The following is a 21495-nucleotide window of genomic DNA, read 5'->3' as shown; positions in this document are numbered from 1 at the left end:
TGTGTTCTGCAGCATGTACTGGGACTACTTCCCTACGACATATTCTGTCTTGTGTGTCTACCTATCTCAGATAAAGTCTCCCTATCTTTTATCCTTCCACATTAGATGACTATAATGGCTGAAGATGCAGGTGGTTGGGGATTACATTTACCGCATATGTGAGTGAATGAGTTTTGATTACTCTCAGCAATATTCCAGTAATGTCACAGTTGGAACAGAAATGGGCTTCACACATTGTACGCATGTGGGGTATCAAACCGAGATCCTTGGCATGATGATCCAATGCTTTAACCACTGGGCTATCCACTATCCATATTGTAAAGGTTACTTCACTGCCCCTACTGTGTATGTGTTCAAACTGCTAAACTGGTAAGCTGAAATTTAATAATTGTGATTTGACATATTTACACCAAGTCTGTAAATGGAATATATTTGAAGACTTGTTTCTGGTTATTTTGTCTTTTAATATGCAACAGAGTCTAGAAGATCTCAACATTTTCAGACAGAAACTAATGAAATACACACTTGCCAAAGTATTGCTGACATAGATGTGATTGTTGAGCATGTAATTTTCAGGTCTGTATGACAGGCTTATTGATTCGCTACACATGAACACACCGAACATCATATATATGCCACATTGTCCAGCATGTCAAACCTATAGCTGACACTGATTTGTTGACAATTAATTGCTCACGTCACGAGTGAACACACACTTGAAGAATTACATGTTACTGAGATTTTTGTAAGGTCATAAATTTGGGTGAATTCCAGAAATTGATATTGATTATGTAAAGACAGATATAGTCTTGGCTGTCAGCATTCAGTTGATATCTCATGACCGAAGTGATCGTACCTGGTCCATGCTAGCTAGAAATAGACACAATCAAACAAATCGATACCAACGACTGATTAGCAATCAGAATGAAATGGAAACAGTCAGATCAAGTCAAGCAATACCTCATCAGAAGAATAGAAATTATGACGATTATGTCAACAGCACTATTGACAAGCTATAGACACCATCACACCCATGGCTGACGGAGCATATGTCAATACACAGCATAGCCCCAGGGCAGTCTTCCATTAATATAGCAGCACAATTAGCTGTTAACAGGAAAAATCTGAAATAACAACCAATAAATTGCCTATAGCTGTCCTTCAATAAATGCATTTTCCTTAATTATTCCTTCTCTCAGTCCTGTACACTTTTCGGTGTTACCTGACCATGACCCTTGACCTTTTCACCTTCACACATATTATCCTGTCGATCTGTTATGTGTCTGTATTGACCATTTTGCTCATCAGTGCAAGCAACTGTGCCTTGGGTTCAATTCCATCAAAGCATCTCAACACCTTAACTGCCATAATTGAACTCCAACATCAATTTTAGTACCGATGCTTAGACTGATGTGCAGTGGAAGGTGTCATGGGCACAAGAATCAACTTGCCCTCTGGGTATTCACCTCACCTTCTCCAGGCCATCATACAGTCTTAATGCAAATCAGTATGTACATGTACTTTGAAACCACGGCAATATGTCTGCATTACTGTGCGGGTATTTTGGGGTAGACTACAGGGCCCTGGTTTTCAAAGCTCTCTTAGCACTAAGACAGTCGTAAATGCATTTCATTAACTTTGACCATCTTAGTGCTAAGAGAGCTTAGAAAATCTAGGCCCTGGCCTACATCTGCTTTGAGGCACAACAGTGAGTGAATGAGTTTAGTTTTATGCCACTTTTCTGGGACATCAGAAATGGGCATGACAAACTGTATATATAAGGGCAATCGAACCCAGGTCTTTGGAGTGACGAGCAAACTGAGACAAATCAAAGTGTATATGGTAGTCAGACTTCATATTCATAGCCTGCTGATTGCATTTTATCACTTCCCAGTTGCTCATGATATCAGTCATGGAACTGTCTGGTCCAAACATGATTATTGATGGTTGTTTTCCATAACTAGAATGAGAGAGAACTGAAGGAGGTGTTGCCTTCCACACTGATTTTGTGATTGCTGACGTCAGTTTCCTAAATTGAAACAACTGAATTACAGGAAACAGACTCTCTTTGTCTAACTTGCTTGAGAACTTCAAACAAATACATACATTTCACTGACACCACTTGGTGTAATACATAAAATAGCATTGGTTGTGAAGGTTTATACAAGCTGATCACTGTATCCACAGTCATATTGCTGACTCGGCAGGTTTAACAACACACACAGCCATACCGGCAGCAAAATCCATATGCATCTTCAGGAAATCAGAGAACAACTCACAACCATCTTCAGCAGTTTCTAATTGTCTGAATTGTTTGAGCACTTCATTTCAACTGAATCGAGAAAGGAAGAAGATGTCACTGGGAGTGAACATCTGCAGGACTATTACAAAGCTAGAACAGATGAAGGAGTGTGGCAGATTCTAGCAGGTGAAGACAGTGACACAGAATTTGAAGGTTTCACTTCCGTGGACTTACTACGGGTCAGCTTATGTACAAATCCATTTTGCTACTGATTTTAAAGGTCTAGTTAGTGGATCAGTTTTTTTATGAGATCAGCTTATCTATGGTAACATATGGTATGTCCAGTCTGGACAAGCGAAGCAGATGCTGAAAGGATGATCATCATCTACACTACTGGGTAAGATGACATGACGTCAGCCATGGCACAGACCCAGAGTTCAGTTCTTCACAAAGTGACTGAAGCGCTCTGACAGACATAAGTCTATAAGTTGGAAGAATTGGAATTATAATCACCCAAGTGCTCTGATCGCTTTGTTGACTTGGACCCTGAGCTTAGCATCCCCATTGTAGTGAGCTCTGACAGACATGAGGCACTTGGGACCTATCCTGACCTGGAATACCAGCCGAGTTCATGAAACCTGAAAGTTTATGCATTACATGCAACAACAGAAACACACCCATTAAGCGTTTTCTCTTTCTATATCCCAAGGGTGTACTTAAACCAAAGTTTGGCAGATTTTCCTCATGAAAAGGTCAGAGTGACCTGCCAGTGTTATGACAAGTTCTGCCCAGTACTTCCAGCTTATAGCTAATGTTGGGAAACTGACACCCAGCTGTGATATCCAGTGCTGCACATATCGTATACAAAGCGATCATCATATAACCCATTACCAGGATATGATCCAGTGGCCTAATCACTATTGCCGTCATGAAAATCTGTAATGAGTGAATGAGTGAGTGAGGGTTCTTTAACATCACACACAGCAGTGCCATGGCAGCAGATAACTAGGCTAGACAAAGGAAGGGTTGATATTGTGTGCAAGGTGACGTAAAAGATGCAAAGTGCCTTTACAATATATGAGAGAGGGACGGACAGAGGGAGTGAGAGAAATAGAGAGAGGTTGAGAGAGAGACAAATAGAGAAGGAGGGAGAGGGAGAGAGGGACAGGAAAGATAGAGAGAAAAAAATAGAAAAATAGAGGGAGAAAGAGAGTGAGTGAGAGAAAGAGAGAGAGAAGGAGGGTTTTATAAGGAAGCACAAGCAATACTGCTTTGGAGACAGGGAGATCAGAGTCCGAGATTCACCAGGTTCCTTGTTGTGCAACTACACTAAAACATATCATATCACAACATATCATGTGACTACCCTACCCATGACCTATGTAACCACTACACCTATAACCAACATGGCTCTGGTTGCCCTGCCCAGCCGGAGTATACTCTTCAGCATCATGTCAAGGCACCTGCTGATTATCTTTGTTCAAACTAATTTACTTACTTGACTTAATTCATTCTTACATAAACATCAAGTGCTGACTCTAATTGTTTCTTTGAAACTATCTTTCCTTCGACTTTCTTTATCACCCATCCCCCAGAATCAATCAAGTTTATCTTTGATAATGCTGTTCTGTTTAGACAATGTCAGCGCACCAATAAGAATGCAAGGTTAACATTTTCTAAAGCACTAATCATTCTGTCAGAGGTAATTCCACCTCGGACAGATTCCACAACATATGCTTGGAATGTAGCCTGAAAAAACCTGAATTCTTTGTTGAAGGAATTTAACTTGTAAAGCGGGATGAAGATCAAAGAGAAAACCTGTGCTTGCTTATCTGCCCTTGTGTAAAGGCTTCATTACTTGTTGTTAACAATTTTTAGGTCATGTGAGCTCAGTGGATAGTCAATTTCCAATGGCCATGTTGAAATTAAGAACATGAAAAAGTTAATGTTATGAATGAAATTAGTGCTCCTTCCAAGGGTGTTATAGATTTCGTTGTCATTATTGGCGTCTATGAAATTAGCATTTAATGTGTTTCAAGTATTGAGAAACTGGTTGAGGCATGATGAACCCACAGACATTGTTTGAAAATGATAAGTAAGTGACGATCTTAGAGAAAGACTACTAATTAACAAGCTACTTTGTCTATGTCTTAATGAATAGATCAAAGATAAGTCAATGATTATTAAAGCGAGTGAAAATCGTTTAGCAGCGTCGAAACATGTTTCGGAAGCCCTGTCACTTACTGGCACTTGAAGGAGAATCAACCAGGTGTAATAATACCCATTAGTAAGATTGACTAAAGCATGATCTCCGGTCACACAGCCAATCTGTTTCGTTGCTTTGTAAATTCCCAACAGAATATATAGAAAATTACAGTGAAGGTGGAATGACAAGAAGTGTATGTAAAATTAACTTCAGGGCAAAAAGGTAAATATTTGAGTCCATCATGTACAACACCTTAATGAAATTTGCTTGATTAACTCTCGTTATTGGAAGTCATTCTACCAAAAGGGCATTTTACTGCTGGGCCATGTTGGTGGATGTTGTTTTCGCTGTCAGACAGAGTCAGTGCGTGAGTTTAGTTTTACTAAGGAATATTCCAGCTTATAGTGGCAATCTGTAACTATTCAAGTCTGGACCAGACAATCCAGTGATCAACAGCATGAGCATCAATCTGTGCAATTGGGAACCGATGACGTGTCAACCAAGTCCGCAAGCCTGGCCACCCAATCGCGTTAGTTGCTTCTTATGACAAGCATAGTCGCCTTTTATGGAAAACATGGGTTGCTGAAGGCCAAATCTACCCTGAACGTTCAGATGTCCGTGACACAGAGAACATTTCACACATGCTGTCTTGGGGACATGTCACTGAACTCACTGACCCTGTCCAATGTCTGCATGATCAATGATGACCTTGGCAAGATAGTGTGGTCTGGTATCATCAGCTTACAGTTCAAATTTGTAGCTGATAATTCTAGTGAAAGAACAATGACAACATGGTGCTAGCAAGACCATTCACAGTAATCAAATCATTGCTAGCAAGACCATTCACAGTAATCAAATCATTAATACCCCACTTGATGACATTACTGACTGTCCCCTATCATATACCTGGTGTTTCCTGGCAGCCCCTTGTCACTACATCACCATCTGTAAACCAGACACAAAACCTTGACTCATCTGTACACATGGTGTCAGCCCACTTGTTCTCAGGTGTTCTCACCCCAATCAATGTTGTTTTGGTCTGTTTTTAAGGATACAGGTTCCATCCTTCCCAGGGCACTTGCTTTAAGGAGTCTCCATAGAGACACATTTTTTAGTTTAAATGTGGAAATTCACCTTCCTATCATTTTTCAAAATTATCTGTTGACGGAAAATGTGAATCTTTTGCATACTGCAATGAATATAATGAAATGAACTTGTATTGGTGTTGGGGACTTTTGTTTGGACTCATAGCAATGTAATGGTAATTGTTCAACAATGCATCATGTTGCATGTTCTGACTGGCTAAACAACACACCTTCTCTAAAACAGAGATTTACATCCACAGGAGACACACCCTTTCTACAACAAAGACCTACATCCACAGGAGACACACCCTGTCTACAACAGAGACCTACATCCACAGGCGACACATCCTGTCTATAATTCACAGGAGACACATGCTCTGTCAACAGATACCAACATCCACAGGAGACACACCATTTCTACTCTTTCAAAAGAGACATAAGTCTTCAGGAGACACACATCAGCGACCTACTTAGACTGAAAACTGTATGATCCTTTCATAAACCACTGTCTGAGTTTTAACACAGTCACTCAACAACTGAGGACTACAATCATCTAAGATCAGAGACATGATGTAAGATAGTCTCCACTATCCAGTACAAGCTGGAAATTCCTCCAGGCTAACCGTGTGTTCTATTCACAAGGTCTTACACTTCCCTCTGTAAGCCCAGTGATCAGAGAGTTCCATTTTCAATACTGTGTGTGGTGCTCCCCTGTGTTTACAGGTAGTGTTGATCTTGGCTCCTGTAGTCTTAGCCGATACACAAGTTTCCTCACCGCAAGACAGGGGGTAATTAAGAATCTGGCGCCAACAACACAATCAGTGCTGACAAGATGGTAACTAGAACTATATGTGGAGGTGAGATCGTTACTGGTGTTGGGCCTCTTTGAAGTTACGTGCAGACAGATACCAATGACTGTTAGAAGAGGGAATCAGGAGGCTGGACAGCTTGGAATATAAGGGTCTGATAGGACAACGCATGTTGGAGTGGAATTGTCTTGGGAGTAAGTTGTTCATTCCTTGCCACTTGACAGCCTTTATTTGATAACATAATTACAGACGTACCTTGTATCCCAGGGGAATGACCATTTGTATGTGTAGTCTGAACTCTTTTCTTGTTCAGGTTTCTATGTGTCTGTACCCTTCTCATAAACCTGTCAATTTCTCGACAAGAAGCACTTAATACAATACTTTAATTAAAATATTGAATATGTAGGTCCTTGCACAGTTTCATTAAGTACAATATTCATTAAAGCTCTATCTAAGTCCTGTGTTCTATACTACAATAACAACAGATGTCCTCTAGTCTACAACACAACCCATGTCCTCTAGTCTACAACACAACCCATGTCCTCTAGTCCACAACATAACCCATGTCCTCTAGTCCACAGAACAGCCCATGTCCTCTAGTCTACAACACAACCCATGTCCTCTGGTCTACAACACAACCCTTGAACTCTACACCCACATGTCCTCTGTGTCCACATGTCCTCTGGCCAACAACAGACATGACCTCTACACTCACATGTCCTCTTCTAAAACACAACAAATGTCCTCTACATCTACACGTCATCTAGTCTACAACACAGCCCACGTCCTGAATATCTACCTGCTCCTGCAGATGGTGCTGCATAGCACGTAACCTTTTGTCTTTGTCTTGTAGCTCTCTCTCCAGATCCTGCACCCTCTTTTCCAGGTCACAGGGCTTCCAGTTCATGGCCGCCAGCTGCTGCTCCATCAGCTCAAGCTGTAACACAGAGCAATGTATTGGTCCGACGAAAGCACAGTCCCTGAATATTTATCTAACTTTGATTGTAAAATAAACCCATTATAATTCAAAAGCATCCTCAGTATGAAGAGACCTGAAAAAATGTAGACATGTTTCATTTAGGGCTTTAGCACTGCAGAAACGGCTTGGCAGTATGGAAAATAATGAGGTTCAAGGACCGTAAGACAAACTATCAACTGGTGGGATCCTTTAGTTTGATGCCACACAACAATGTACTGGTGTGATACTGCATAGGTGTGATAGGTGTGTATGTGTGACTGGTGTGATGAAGCCTAGGTATATTCAGTGTGAGGATTAATGAAGAATGCAAAATTTGCTCAGTTAACCAGTGAAATGCCACAAAATCTGTCATTTTTTAAATTAAGCGTTAATCTTTCCTGGAAGTAACCCTCCGAGGCGCTGTAAGTTTCCAAACTATTCCCCTAATTATCAGCCACCTACATGAAGCATGATATACAAAGGGTCCATTCTTCTCCGGAATCTCCCCTGGGGAAGCGGAAATGAGGAACGAAGGCAGAATATGAGCTGGTCAATAGGTTTTATGTATGATGTAGTACGTACAGCCAGATCACAGGGCCAGGTCACTGGATCAGACAAACAGGACAACGAGCACATCAATCAATGTCTTCACAGTATGCACAGGTCGGTACCAGCAGCATAATTAGCATTTCTAATTACAGACTTGGGGTGCTCAGAGTATGGTCACTGAAGTTGCTGGCAGGTACTGAAGACCATCTAATGTTAAAATTTTTGAAAGGCTGTTGCAATGCTTTAAACACTGTCATAATGCTTGAAATGCTGTCACAATACATGAAAATGTTTCAAATGATGTCACAATCCTTGAAATGCTTTCACATTTCTTGAAATGTTATAATGTATGACACATCATTTGCCTCAAGATGCTCTGCTTGAAGATTATATAAATTTATCAAATGGTGAAACACATATACATGTATTTGATAAGTAACAGTATACTCTGGGTGTTCAGGTAGCTGAATACTCTTCTACAGTTCTCCATCTCCGGTTTCCAGGGTCCTGGGTCACAGAGCACTAAATCACTAAGGTAACCTAAGAGCAATTTTAAAGAATGGGAGTCAAGTTAACCTTAGCAAAAGTTGCTTCGTGAAAGGAGCCCCTGATCCACAAGCATTTATAGCAGTACAACCTAATACAACTCCATACTATATCTAAGGCCTACGAATAAAGCAGTTCTATGAACGGTTTGTGGGCATGGTCTTGGGTATGTAACTCTGCTCAACTTATATCATACATGTAAACACAGCTGTGTTATTCTTTATTCCACTTTGAAGATAAAAACTAGTAGTCCCAGTTCACCTGTCAAAGGGATGAGAAGTAACCATGGAACACTCTGGAAGTATGATAGAGAAGACTAATGAGGGAAGGAGATCCAGTATAGAAAAGCTCTTCAGCATCTACTGCTTGTTGTGAGGCAAACAATTGGATCAGTGGTCTGGTTCACTGACTCATGTCAATGTATCCTAATTGTCTACATTTATGCTCATGATGTCAATCACTAGAGTAGACTCCATTATTTACAACCAGCTATCACACAGACTGAATACTGCGTCAAGCAGCATTAAGCAACTAATAAGCAGGGCCCTTATTCTTGAAACATTCGTAGCCCTAAGAATTCTTAACTTTGATCATAGCTAATGTGTTAAGAATGGGCTTCAGAAGTTCGTAGGGCTACAAACGTTTCAAGAATAGCTACCCAGACACCTAGCCTGGATGGCTGGTTTCATGTTTAACACTGCACTCAGCAATTTTCTAGCTATATGGTAATGGTCTGTAAATAACAAGTCTGGGCCAGACTAGTTTGGCCAACAAAAAACTAATAATAAAATAAAGAAGTTGTTACTTATAATTAAATTCGTGAATACTTCTTGTCGATTTTACAATATCTTCAAAATCCTTCTTTTTTTAAGGGATCACAATTACAGCTATTCTTGTTTGTTTCACAAGATATTAAGTAATACACCAACCATATGACTGAAGTCAATCAAACATGGATCAATCCAGTGGCTGATGTCATGAACATCAATATGCAGTTGGGATCAAATGGTATTCATCAAACACCTGATCACACGAGTATCCATTTACAACAATTATGGGTTTCTGAAGTGGAGGCATGATTTGACCAAGGTGACCCCAAGAGCGATCAACCTGACCTTTCTGTGCTGTGTTTGTACAATTCTTTTAAACATTTTAAATATCAAATTAATCCTACAGAATCTTGATTGTGACTGACAGATACCTCCAACAGGAGAGTCAACCCTCTCCACCAACTCCCCCCTCACTGTGTTGTGCATTACATGTCAAGCTACCAGCTGGGGTGACAGTGATTGATAGATAAGTGGAGGCATCTCAAGCAGTGATTGACATTTCACACAGGAAATACATCAATAGAAAATACCACAATGACAAATGTTAAACCGAAATATTAATACTGATATGCCAGTGGCCTGGCAAGTGATGTCCTCACAACTGTTTTTTATCGCCTTACATTACCAACATGAAAACCACATGAAATCAAGCTCTTTCAATAAAAAGTTGAATAATGAATCAGTGAATAATATTTGTGCATGAGTTTATCCAAGTTTATATATGTTTGTTGTTTAGCATAACTGTATTCATACCATGTTATTGCAGCCTGTATACAATCTGAACCAGACAATCCAGTGATTGATATTATGAGCACTGTCTGGTTACTACGACATGCATTCACAAAACCTGACCACAAGATCCTTCCAATAATGCCTCTTATAACCAGGTGAGGTGAATGGGTTCAACATCATACATAAGAATATATTGCTCATATAACCATGTGTAAGTGTGGCTGTTTGAACTAGCCCAGACACAAGCTGGTTTTATTGCGCTAGCTCAATGAGATGCCATGCCGCAGTTGAGCATGAACACCCCACTCAGACATTATACTAATATACTGACTCCGAGCTAACCAGTCCTTGTACACAATAATGCTGAGCACCAGACATGGAACAACAAGTGCCATACTTTAACATCTTTTGGTATAACACTGCCAAGGACTGAACCCACAGCCTTCCGCTGTCCAAAAGGACACATTAACCATGACATCACAGAGGCAGTTTTCTTATAACAAGCAGAAGTTGCTGGTGATCAATTGATCAATTCTAAAGAGTTTTACCTTTGCATTGTGCTTTCATAGACAAGACTGCAGAACAGTATGCCATTTTTAAAGCAGGGCTACTCTTATTCAGGTTTGTTTTAGGTCCATCAAACATTGATTTTATTGTCTTTTTTTTCATGCTTTAGGGACTAAGGGTAGCGAAAAAAGGGAAAAATGTTTTTACATGTTTTTTTTAGTTTGATTTTAATGCCAAACTGAAGCAATGTCATGTCTGTAAATACCAAACAAAACTATGATCACCAATCCAATCACTTAGGACACAAATCCATGCAATGTACTGAGTTACTATCACGTAAATTTTGTTGCTTTTTACGACAAGCAAAGCTGACTCAGTACCGGTTTGATGATAACTTGTAATATTTTACATGCAACATTATGTTGTTTACATAAGTCTTTTAAAAAAAAATGTGTTAGCTATTACATTAACCCTGCAAGTATAGGTTGTTTGGGACCTAAAACAAAATCTTTCAAGCCCATTGGGTGGAAGGGTATCCCAGTGGCTAAGACGTCCACTCAAGCACAGAGAATCCAGGCTCAATTCCCTACACAGGTACAGTGTGTGCAGCCAATTTCTGTGTGATATTCCACTCTATTCCATGTTGCTGGAATATTACTAAAAATGATGTAAAACTAAATTTACTCACTTATTTTCAAGATCGAGGAGATCCTCATCAGTTTCCAGATAGAAACGTATTCAAGAAGTATGTTAGCTAAATATTAACCCTGCAGCAACTAAATATCTGCATTTGGACACTACTGCATGTTCGGAAGCTTGTGTGTCATTATTTCCAGTGATTAACGTTGCCACAGGATTATGGTATCTCAGCAACAAGCATGGATATTAAATATCCACTAAAATCTCAAACTGTGCACCACAGGTGTAATATCCTTATAACAGCTGATCCATCATTAGTTGTCTGTTTAATATCATCTCTGAGGCTGTAACTAGTTGTATGACATATTGCACGAGGAGCCACATCTGGGTTGTAGAGGTAACACATCAGCAACACAATACACATGGTACACACCAGTTGGAGATGGTATTGTCTGTGGCACTACGGAGGTCGTGGTATCAGGATTTACTCATTACATTGTCTCATCAATAACAGTTCAATTACTTCATATATAGACGGAAATGATATATCTACTACAGAAAAGAATTTAAAGAATGACCATCTTTTTCTTATGAATACAGTTAATCTGTGATTGTATGGCATTACATATAATGAAAAAGAAAGAATTATAAGTCCCTTAACATCTTCTGAGTAGAACTGAATCATATCAAATGAATAATGCCAAATTATGTATGATTAGAAAGAACCTTACACAGAAACATTACAATACTCATCTAAATAACATAAAATGAAAGAGTAAGTTTGGTTTTTATGGGTCTTTTATCAATATTATAGCAATATCACACTGGGGACACCAGAAATGGGCTTCACACATTGTACCCAAGATGTGGATCAAACCCAGGTCTTTGGCGTGACGAGCGAACGCTTTAACCACTAGGTTTTCCAAGCCCTTAGATAAAATAGAAATGAGCTCTTCTAGTGGTTTACATGTGTAGGGGCCTGGCTTCATTTCCTCATATATGGGTTACTATTTATGCTACTTTCAGCAATATTTCAGCAATATCAAAGGGGACAATAGAAATGGACTTCACACATTATATACCCGTGTGGATAATTGAACCCAGGCCTTCCACGAACAAATTCTTGGTTACCCCCATCACATCTAGAAGATGTCATTTGTCATGATGCTGTTGAAACAACATCAAACCAGACTCACTCACTCCCTCACTCACTACACAGCTGTTATTAAATTTCTCTTCTACTATTTTTAGAGCATCTGGTTACTTGGATACAAGAAGCCATTTACAGAACTTTTGGTCAAACCTCTCATGCCAAATAAATAAAACGTTGGTTCCAAAGTGGGATGGATAACCACACCGTACTGAACATAAAAAGGGTCATGAATAAACTGGGGCTAATTTTATGAAATCTGTGCGCATTTTTCACTATAAAAACATGTCACCACAAACATAAAAAAAAGCACTGGTTGAGTAGCTTAGTGATCAAAGCATTAGCTCTTTACGTGGAAGACCCAGGTTTGATTCCCAAAATGGGTACAATGTGTAAAGCTACACATTGTAGTCCCCTACCCTGATATTGCTGGAACATTGCTAAAAGTGGCGTAAAAACTAAACTCCTTTACTCAAAATAGCACTGACACCACTAGGGCACTTAAAATCATTTGATAAAGGATAGGTCAAGGTCAACTACAACTGTCCTTGTTCCACAAGGTCCAGGTTGATAACATTTTTTGCAAAGTGTATAACAATAGAACTACTTTCATGCACTCATCATGTAAAATGCAGGAAATTTCAAAAACTCCTCATAGGGTTATGATTTTATCTCTACTGAGGCTGACATCACAAAATATATGGCTCTTCATCTCACAGAAGAATGTTAATAAACCATCCCCTAGCTCGTAACAGCTTCAATCATTTACACAATTTATCTATTCCTGCTATTAAATTGTATATCATCTCCTAATATCAAAAGGCCCATCACTCATGGGAAGCATAAAGCATTGTTCATTGAGAGCACGGGAGTAAACCTGCCCAAGCCTGAATATCCTGACAGACATTGGTGCTGTAGCCTGCACAGCTATATGCAGGCAGGGGGCTGAGGTTTGGTGACTAACTTTCATTGATGACGCGCTAAGCACTACAAGCTATTGATAGTTTATAGATGTACATTCTGGTGACATATTTGTGGCATATACATAGATGGTATGGGGGACATGTAGATGAAAAAATTGTCTGTCTGACACTGGCGTGTACACACATACATTAACAGATGGCGCATGCAGGACGATACTTCTGCATTCTGTAGGTAAAATGACTTTATTTGTGTACACCCCAATTTTGAATGAAATATTTTTTTTTCCTGCTACGTTTTACTTTTCTTCATGTTTTTTTATCATAGTTTCTTTGTACATACACACGCATGCACGCACAAACACACAGAGACAGGCACCCACACACACCCACACAGAGAACAAGAGAAAGGAAATGGTGCAAATGACAAACAGATGGTACACAGATAATACAGTTCACACACACACACACACACACACACACACACAGACACAGACACACACACACACACACAGACACAGACACAGACACACACAGACACACACAGACACACACAGACACACACACACACACACACACACACACACACACACACACACACACACACACACACACACACACACCTCCATGTACAGATGTCAGGTATCATCCAGCTGCCTGCACCGTTTGCCCTGTGTAACTCGCCCACAGGTCAGACTAACATTTGCGTCTGGTATGACATGTGCTATTTATTGTCCACATTAAATATGCTTGGAGGCTTGAGTGCGACTTTAATAGCCACTTTGTCACCGCTAGAACCACAACCTCTAATTTTAGTAACAGAAACTTTCACTTACTTCGTTCTTCCAAAATTCACACAGCACAAATATTTCGATTGCTGTCAATGTGTAACAAAATTGTTAACACTGCAATATTTTTTCTTTTTTTTTTCACTGAGTATCTGCCTGTATGAAATAATCTGGAAAGCTTAGTTTTACTACCCACTAGTTTAAGGAGATTACAATAGCCATAAAACTGAGGGAAGGACAGCTCTTAGTTGTTGTTAAGATATATTTCTAATTTAGGTGACTGTCGATTCAGACCAGTCAGTGAGGGATGCCTTCAATATTCCATTAACAACACACTGGGGGACGTGGGTAGCCCATGGGGCAAAGCATTTTCATCACACCTAAGGCCCAGGTTTGATTCCCTACATGGGTACAACGTGTGAAGCCCATTTCTGGTCCTCAACCTTGACATTGCCAGAATTTTGATGAAAACCCACTCACTCACTACAGCACAGGGATCAGTTTCGAAATATTGGCTGCCTTCTTATAAAATAAGCAAGTACATCCACTGTTATATCACACTATATATGCAGTATTTTGAGATGTACTCTAAAACACAAATTTATTCATTTCAATAATCCACTTCCAATGTATATGTGTATAAGTAACAAGTGTTACGCATGTTATATTTGGGATTACACTTTCTCAGCAAAGACAACAGGTTCTGGTACTTTTGGGGGTTGGTCCCATCCTGGATTCAAACCTTCATACTCAATATCAGTGATCAAACCTACTCAGCCACCATGGATTCCACCAACTGGAAGTATGACAGCTGGTAACCTATATTTCACACACTGTACACCATTCTGACAAGTGGACACATCAGACTGACATAAGAAAATACCATGTTCTTTGTTATTATTAATTTTCTGAGTAATTTTATCTTACATGTTTACCACAAGGTTGCTGATAAGGCTAATCTATTTCAATAATCAAGATTCAGACATAAAAAAGACCGATCTATGAATATACAACATTCTCTGTTTTCCATTGCAGAGTTCTACTTGTTAATTCATTACCACAGTCACAGACACAATATAATTAGATACAAATACTACAATTCATCTGACCCAGATCCCCATTTTCACACTACCATGCAAAATTCTGATGATCACAAAATAAAGCAAGCATATTCAGTCTACAAATGCCATTTTTTCCCCACGCCATCAGCGTTTCATGTTAAACATTTATACCCTATCAAAAGCGGCAAACCACCAAGAGAAAAAATTCAGAAAAGTGAGACCCCTTTTTCACATTTCTCCCATCTCCCATTGATTTGCGTGTAGCAGGCAGTCTTTTAGAGTAGTCATAAACATAAAACAAGTGATAAAAATCAAATAGCCTTTCTTGTGAAAGTACTTGATTCAATCTGTATAGAAAGGCCAAAACCCTGAGGGTAAGACCTTTTCGTTTTCTTCATCGATGCCCAAAGTTGAAAACTGTCCTCAACAACTGCCTCTTTGCTGGCAATTTCTTTAAAAGCCTTAAATAGTACTCTGCAAAGAACCCGATAGCCAAAAGTGGAATAAATCTTCAACAAAACAAGCTCATTTGCAGTGAGAAACCTTGTTTGATCCTCTGAGAGAGACTAGGTTTCGTGTTGAGAATACAAAATGGACATTAACACATGTATTGTAAGGTCATTTGGGATGTCTGTTTTTTTGGAAGGAAACAATCTTATTGAATTAATTCAACCAATATGTTTTTGGCATAAGGAGTCTGAATTTGTTTCCAGGAGAGTATATGTGGATATGTGACAGTACATGAGTCACAAAAAATACCAGTATGTTGAAAATATTGCTATGTGGTGTACACATTTGATTCCTCACACTACTGCTCCATCACCAGATACTTGGAGAATATCAAGATAAAAAATCCTGATACAATCAGTGAAATAATATTTCTCGCACTTCCACGATGTGTCTCCAAACCAATAACCAGAACACTTGTACTAAGGTACATATGGAAGGTGATGGCGATATTACTTTCATCTTCTGTGCTTTCCACGCCTATTCCCAAGTTTATATCAGTCAAACTACCTCACATTTCAATAAAACAAACATCAAAATTGATCCAATCATGATAAAGAAACTGTCTAATGCTGTTCCATATACAGCTTGCTATAAACATTGCAGGGTGGTCAATATAGGCTTTGACTGCTGCAGGCATGAAAGTAGTGCCAGCTAAGAGGCATCCAGAAAGTATAAGGCTACTTCACCTGGTACATTGCAAACAGAATGTGGTCAATTTCATTATAAGCGTCATTGATTACACGCTTGTTCAAAGGAACTGAAACAAACAGCCTTAATAGGAATGGTTTTCAAATAGACATAAATTGATTTTGCTTACTTCAAAGATGTAAAGTCATTAGTTTTCATATAGATATGGCCTTGTGCCAGTTCCCTATAACAGACAGATGGTGTGTTAACACTGTAGTCTTCGTGTGGCCTTAATGGAGATGGGTGAAAATAGACTTTGTTGGTTTATTGTCAATACCTCCCTCAGCAAACTTCTGCCATATGGTGATGGTCTTGCTCAGCAATCAAATCTGGACCAGACAATCCAGTGATTGACATCATGAGCACCTCTCTATGCAAATGTGATACAAAGACATGCTTTGACCATGTCATTGAGCCTGATTACCTGTTGTGTGCCAGTAATGACATGGATGGGTTGCTGAAGAATAATTCTAACAGAGAACGGTAGGAAATAATATGTATATACTTTAGTTTAATATACGTGAAACCGATGAAAATCTGGGTTAGAGGTCATCTTCAGTCATCCATACTTGTCGTAAGAGGCGACTAATGAAATTGGGTGATCAGGCTTGCGGACTTGGTTGACGCAGGTATTTGTACCCCAACTGAATAAATCAATGCTCATGCTACTGATCACTGGATTGTCTGGTTCAGACATGATTATTTACAGGTTGCTGCCATATAGCTGGTTATTCCTAAGAGTGAATTGGTTCATTCATTGTACATGTGAAAGGGAATATCATAAAACAAGCACGAAATCAAGTCCAATAAAGCTGACTAAGGGATGGGAATGGAACAACTGCCGGCTGTTATATATCATACATGCTCTGTGGTGACACTGGCGCCAGCCTTGCACGATTTCCTCAACACACAGTGTCACATAAAGCCATAGGAGAATGTCTTTATCACCCAGTGGGTGTTCATGTCCTACAACCTACATATTACCACCACATATCAAAGGTGTGTATCATTCATAATTGATCAAGATAATGAATTTCAAGCTGCAAAATAAACACTGGTTCTTTTAAGGATGACCTATTAAAAAAATTATGAACAAATTAGTGGTCTTTCTATGACTATTGATTCAGCATTTTGCTCTCCAACAAATCCAAGTATTGATTTTAATCAATGATATAAGTAACAATTTTGCAACATGATTAAGAAAGTTATGTTACATAACTGTATGGTGGCTCTAGACTTTTCAGTTAAACATTGAAATAGGTTGTACTTCTACTACAAACAGTATCGATTGAAAGATAAATATAGAAATATATACATAACAATTACAACGAATAATTTACTACAGCAATATAACTATAAATATACAACACAACCATTGATACATCATAACTATTTAAAAAAATTATTTACCTTTTTAAGTCGTGTTTGAACTGGTAACTGATGATTTGGCCTGTACATCCCTTGATATATACTGTCTCTTGCTTTGTAAAAATGGATCTGTGATTTTCACATTGTCAAAGCAAAATGAAATCCAAGCCACTTCATCACACCTACCCAGGCTGATTATGTATGTAATTGAGACGTATCTAGACTGAGACCAGTCTCAAGTGGCATGAGACTGAAACTCTAGCCTCCAGACCAAGCATCAGTTCCAATAGGCACATTCTGCCAGTTTTTAATCATCAATGGGCTCTTCTTACGGCTGTCCAAAATTAAGTAACGCCCTAGTCTATCAAATGAACCCTTTAACGAGTCACCAAGTAGATTTGGAATCACTTGTGGCCCACCCTAGCTTAAAGCCTCTGGCTAAAATTGAACTCGGGTCTCATAAAACATGCTGGCGATATTGCAACAATCCCAAACATTGTTAAAGGGTCATAGGACACTTGCATCGTCACATTGTTATTCCTAGTTATGACGATAGCCGAAAAATGTTTAACTCCCAACTCTTAAATGTCAACATGGAGGGCAGAGGATGATTTGAAATTGTTATCAGTCCTTAATGACATGGAATCCCAGTCAGGTTTTAAAGGCATATTTTACTAACAATTTAGCAGAATAATTTTATTATGGCTGTTGAATATTCATGAGATGCGAAACATGAACTTGACATCAAAACAGCCTGATGTGGTGATAGGCATGTGAGTTACAGCCATGTTCATTCATCGCAACCTCCCTAACCTCCCCCAGTCCTGTGTGTTATGGCAGTATTATATCCTTGTCAAGCTGACTGTGCAGTCCACTTACACACGAACAGGAAGTAGAGGTGTAACATTTTGGAAATTTAATATCCACATCATCTCACTGAAATAAATTCTGAAGAAATTTCTGTCCCATGTACAGGATATTTAAACAGATGGATTAAACTGTGACCAGCAGTTTCAGAATTTATTGTCCTTATAGCAAAATTGACTAGTTCAGTGGTTGTGTGAGTAAATGAGACATATTTGGGATACCGTATTCACCATAAAATGCGCTCTGGGAACTTTACAAATCAATACCCTACTTGTTCAAAAGCACAGTTCAAAAGTCCACATAGGTATACCATTCATGTGTGATGATTTATACACTAACCACACCAATACTTTCAAAATGACTAATACTGCCATGAAATATTTTGCTCTTATAAAGAGGGTGCTTTTACAGATTGTTTACAGACTGGTCATGACTATGGTCAGATAGAGGTTATTAGATGTAAGGTGTTAACACAGTCAGTGAGTTATCCTATGATGAAGATGGCAAGATTTGGTTTAATTTTTATGTAAAATAAGAATGAGAAAGATACGGTAAGACTTTACTATCCCAAAGGAAATTCAGAATGCACAGCTGACTAGTGCTAAATTAAACATAATGCATGTGTGACATTAAAAACTTAAGAAAATGAGAAAATCTACAGAGAGAGCCACAGGTACAAATGTAGAAAATATTACATGACCTTGAAAAAAATTAGAACTATAAAACGTAGTAAACAGGTCATTATTTGAATAAATGATACTTGCTGGTCATGATGTTACGTCTGTGAACATTAGCATGTGTAGTCATCGGGGTGAAGGTAGAAGTTGATATATCGTTACAATTAGAACCTATTTTGTAACATAGATGTCTTGCTAACAATTTGCTGTTCACAAATATCGTCAATGTGTTGACTTGTACTAATGCAGGGAATCAAACCAATGTCACCAACAGAAAAACCTTAACCACTTGCCTATACTTGTGTATTGTCATGTGTCCTCTTTTCACAGAACACTACAGGGATTCTTGAGTGAATGTGAGCCCCAAGCAACAATATAAGATCGATGCATGGCCAGTTCGATGTTGTTTGATAGGGTGTCACTGTACTAAGACTTTGGGCTGAGAGTTTGTGCCCTGACATCAATCACTGGTTTATGTGGCACTGACTTAGCCCACTGACATAACACTTTAATACTACTGTATGTGGAGCCTTGCAACTAACTCATTGCCTACCTTTACAGAGATTTCATTTCTAGTCTTGCCGATATAAGTACCTTCATGAAATTATAACTAAAAAACAAACTTATTTCATTCTAATATCCACATGTAAGCATTATGAAGTACTACAGAGCATTTTAAAGCAGATGTCACATTTTCAAATAAAATAACATTAACATTGTATCCTTTAAGCACACAGGGAACAATTTAATATAAACAATGAACATTTCCACTTGATCTGCCTCCTGAAAAAAGCCAGAGCCATGATACATAAAGTGATCTTGTCCTACAATTACTATACACTATGAATCATCAGACATGGATTACATAGTTTCATGCAACAAGGCAGAGGAACCAGTGACCAAGCACTTCATAACCTACAGTTTCTATGTTATGCAGATCCTTCCCTGTCCCAGATATAACAAAACATGATACTAGTCTAATTTAGAGTCGTTTAAATGCATATGAAAGGTGTCTATTTCGCTAAATACGTCGTTCATAACAGCCTGGATCGACAAAGTTCCCTGCCTAGTTTTTCCTTGACACAGAAGCATGTCTTGTCACTGATAATGAAGTGAAATAATAGATTTGGCGGAGTACTTGTGGAATAGCGATGAAATGGTTTGGTGCATTGATTGTGAAAAATGGGGTAGAACTAGGCAGGTGGCATGCTAATAGTGCCATCATGCCTCACACAGAGACAATTACGTGTGAAATAATGCTGCAAATCACACCCAGGGAGATTCTCTCTATCAAAAGTGTTAAGCTGGCTTCTACGTTCCCACCGTCACAAAACACGATTGATTACGTCATAAATAAACACTGTAGACGATGAATATTTCATAAATATCTCAATTCCAGTGGCGTTTTATAATAAAAACCTGGTAAAGGTTATCGATATTTGATTTCATTAGCTTGAGGGGTGTGAGAAAATTACATAAAACCATCTTAAAGTTTTCTTCCTGTCATAATTATTATCTCCCCAGTTATTCCCCTGCATTACAAAGAATAAGCATCAGGCAAAACTTAATCATGTTAACAGCTGACACCACTGGCACATCAGGCCATAACAAGCAGGCTGCCTATGTTTACTCCAAACATCTTTACGAAAGATATATGTGTCTATTTCAATTATTATGATGGGACTCTCATTCACTGTGAACTTGTTTCATTTCCCCACAAAAATATATTCATTCATGTACATTGTAGTAAGTACATATCATTGTTCCCCCTACTGTTGTGATATGTGGATATGGCATGTACAAGGGCCAAATGGGAGAGGAGGCATTGGTGCACAGCAATCTTATTAACATCTGATATACTGTGCTTGATACACAAAGATTTGAGGACTTTCCATTATGGTTGAGGCCCAAACGACCTTTTATTAAATCAATCAGAATACCACTTATCAGTTCTTACCATGAGGCGAATTGAACTTGGGTCTTTGGCATGAGGAGGGAATGTTATAACCACTAAGCTAACCCCCTGCCCCATGTAATAACAACATACACACAGAAATACCTAAACGTACTTTGTACAGATTTAGAGAATTGAAAAGTTTATTCTTTGAACAATAATTTTAGTTGTAGATTATTTGTCTTTAACATTGTCATGACAACTGTGATACAATGTTGTGTGTGTTTAAATCTTACAGTTAATGTATCTGTGTGTATCTGGCCATAATATCTATTTGTTGGATACAAAGCTCCACAAGCGATCAGCACAGACTGTTAGGGACCTATCATATACCTAGAGGGTTGACTGCGGCAAAACTGTGGTCTTAATTGTCTTTTGAGGTCAATAAATGATGGCCTCAAGAACAAGTG

General features: G+C 38.8%; 1 protein-coding gene across 4 annotated transcripts in view; it reads right to left on the bottom strand.

Annotated features, from left to right (window-relative positions):
* The window catches only part of LOC137293808 (pleckstrin homology domain-containing family H member 2-like), a 181320-nt gene that overhangs the window by 39264 nt on the left and 120561 nt on the right, over nt 1-21495 (bottom strand). For 3 of the 4 annotated variants that reach the window (XM_067824557.1, XM_067824558.1, XM_067824560.1), the window contains one exon: nt 7142-7279. In XM_067824557.1, coding sequence (XP_067680658.1) covers nt 7142-7279 — 138 coding nt within the window. Of the gene's footprint in view, nt 1-7141; nt 7280-17629; nt 18015-21495 lie in introns of those variants that run through there. The other variant, XM_067824559.1, reaches the window with a different exon arrangement.

This window comes from Haliotis asinina, chromosome 8 (genome assembly GCF_037392515.1).
Source record: "Haliotis asinina isolate JCU_RB_2024 chromosome 8, JCU_Hal_asi_v2, whole genome shotgun sequence".
NCBI classification, from domain to species: Eukaryota; Metazoa; Mollusca; class Gastropoda; order Lepetellida; family Haliotidae; genus Haliotis; species Haliotis asinina.
Note: the sequence above shows the minus strand (reverse complement) of the source record. Positions and strands in the feature narration are given on the sequence as shown.